Source organism: Helianthus annuus, chromosome 16, assembly GCF_002127325.2.
Source record: "Helianthus annuus cultivar XRQ/B chromosome 16, HanXRQr2.0-SUNRISE, whole genome shotgun sequence".
Lineage (NCBI taxonomy): Eukaryota > Viridiplantae > Streptophyta > Magnoliopsida > Asterales > Asteraceae > Helianthus > Helianthus annuus.
The window spans coordinates 19098432-19101304 of NC_035448.2; the positions used below are offsets into that span (position 1 = coordinate 19098432).

The 2873-nt window shown below is 32.5% G+C and overlaps 1 protein-coding gene across 1 annotated transcript; it reads right to left on the minus strand.

The window, feature by feature from the left end:
* Positions 1–1897: 1897 nt before the first annotated feature.
* On the minus strand, positions 1898–2251 carry LOC110911129 (leucine-rich repeat extensin-like protein 5). Its single transcript, XM_022155711.1, has one exon. The coding sequence runs from the start codon at positions 2249–2251 to the stop codon at positions 1898–1900; it is 354 nt and encodes a 117-aa protein (XP_022011403.1).
* Between the last annotated feature and the right edge of the window lie 622 nt (positions 2252–2873).

The window sequence follows — 2873 nt, forward strand, 5'->3', positions numbered from 1 at the left end:
GGAAACGAGTCATATCAAATATAATACGTGTTAGTTTAGAAAACCATTTTTACGTGCATATTTTTATATATGTGTTTTTATTAATTCGAGTTGTTCTATGTTTCGACGTAATTTTTTTTGGGAAATGAGCCAGGTCAAATATAATAAATTTTCATGCTTATTTTATGTACCTTTCGTAAATTTTGTTCCGAAATGAGCGGAGTCAGATTGTAGTTTTTCTCCTTTTTTAAAAACCCTAATTAATACCATATAATACGTTATGATTGTACAATTTAAATTCGATTTACTTTACGTTTTGATTCAATCTGAATGCTTATATAGGTTAGATTGAGTTCAATCGGATACGTTGAAATACACGTTCGTATGATTAACGCATCACATAACGCTTGGACTAATTCATTCGATTTGTGCATTGTACCCGCGCGGCGCAACGCGCGCGGGCTTTATTACTAGTTGCCACATAAATTATAATCACCAACTTTTACATTTGTTTTCAAAAATCAATTTACTTTTATGCCAAATCAAGTTATTTTGTATTTTTTTTATAAAAGCAAATACTTTGTTCGTTTAATTATATACTAGTGGGAAGGCTCGTGCGTTGCAGCAGGTATGTCTGTTTTGTCGCCTTGTAGTTGTTGTTGGGGTTTCAAGTGTCTCTATATGACGTTTGTGGGCAACAACATTTTTATGGAAATAAAAGGTGAAAATACAATAATAATCTCCCATCACCATCAAGCATGAATAAATCCATTACCATCTTATAGTATAAGATTTAGTAGAAAGCTTAATCCATGTGTAGACAATCAAACATGCACTTGTTGACCTTTTCCTTAATGGTAAAAATTCATTTCAATATTTTTTTTCAAAATAGGTATATACCTACATTTTTGCCATCTAAACATATGTTTGATACAACAAAGATAGATTTATTATTTAGTGGTGATTAATGATGCTAAATATGGACAAATACTTAAAATATAATTTTAATATTCATCTTATAATTTGCATGCAATATTACAAAAACATGTATACATTCTTCCAAATGAAAGTACCTTATGCAAAATATGAAATAAGATTCTAATTAATGGATATTATAGGTTTCTATGTACTCATATGATGACTAACTGTTAGGTAACTTTTTTGACACGAGAAAAAGACGTATTATTTGGAAATTACCTTCATATGTGAATTTCAGAGAGCAAGGGTAGAAATGGAAGAACATGGCAAAAGTATGTGAATTTGATATAGATTTGTTCTTGACCTTTGGTATGACATCTTAAAAATTTGTGCAATTTACTAAAAGGGTAGAAATCCTCGTTTCTTTAATAAGGTAGTATAAATATAAATATAAATATAAATATAAATATAAATATAAATATAAATATAAATATAAATATAAATATAAATATAAATATTAATGGTCTTTTACATATTTTTATTATCCTACACAATTATTACATTTAAAGTAATTATAAACTATAAATTAGCAACAAAAGATTGCTTTATGGAGTTATACCCCATGTATGGGGAGTTTTAAAAAAAATGATTTTTCATTTTTTACCTAATACTTTTCATCTTTTACAATTTAACCATAACACTTTTGTATTTTCATCTTTGGCCCCTCATAATTTTCGTCTTCGCAAGTTATTCGTTTTACGTTTCGTTCTAAATTTTGCAAGACACGCCGTAACGTGCGTGTGAGGTTCACCGTTTTTGGTATATTTTTTTCCATTTGACAGGCCTGTCGCAATACGTTTATTTTTCCCCATTCAACTTAGTTATTCTTTTCTACGTTTTACGTTTTGGTCTAATTCTTCGCATTAACGCACTGCAGTAAGTTAGTTAGATTTTGTTCGGGGAAGAACCCATTGTAAAACTTCGACACATGCTCTACTTTTTAAATGCCAATTTGATAGTAGCTAATCCATTTTTTTGATAATTTGGGTGTTTGGTTCGCTTTTTGGTGACGACTGATGGCTGATGATGGTAGTGGAGTTGGATGTGACGTGGTAATGGTGATGGCGATGGTTGATGGCGGTGGAGGTAGGTGGCGGCTGATGGTGGTTGGTGGTGATGGTTGATCGTGGTGGAGGTTGGTGGTGGCCGATGGTGGTGGGTGGTGATGGCAGATGGCGATGGAGGTGGGTGGTGGCGGCTGAGGGCAGTGATGGTGGCGATAGTGAGGTGCATGTGGTGATGGGAGTGCCACATAAGCAGCCATCTCATCAGGTAACAAAGGTTTATGACACATCAGCGTCCACATCATCAAAAAACTATCTTAGTTAGATCTCGGTTAGAAAATGCCCCTTTATGGACAATAGGTTAAAAGGTAGGACCATCTGTCATTATTTTTGTAGTTTGGATTGTTGCCGGCTAATAACAAATACTTAGAATTATTAAAATCTATTATTTCTTTTCTTTATTCCTTTCACCCGCACAACTTCAGACTTCCAAATTTAGTTGTTCTGTATTTTTTTTTTTAAACTCGTAAGATCGGTTTTTTAAATTTTGGTTGTTTTAAGTTAAAGGGTAAAAGAATTATTCTACATAAAATTAACATATATATATGAACGAAAGTTAATGATAAACCAAAAAGATATTTTTCTAAACATAAAACTCCAAATACGTAACAGTAGAAGACATTAATGTCAATGATCTCTAGATCAAGTGATGAAAGGCTTGTATTTCTTTTGGGATATGCAGGTTCTGTGACAACCCGACTTTCAAGGTTGGTAACGTGATCATAACTCCTCGTTATTCCCCTTTGTTGTGTCACACGCTCCGTGTTAGTATAACTCTGTTAAACGATTTTGATAACCTTGTTAGACGTATATGTTAGTATAATTGGGCCACACCTTTGTGCTTTGAATAAA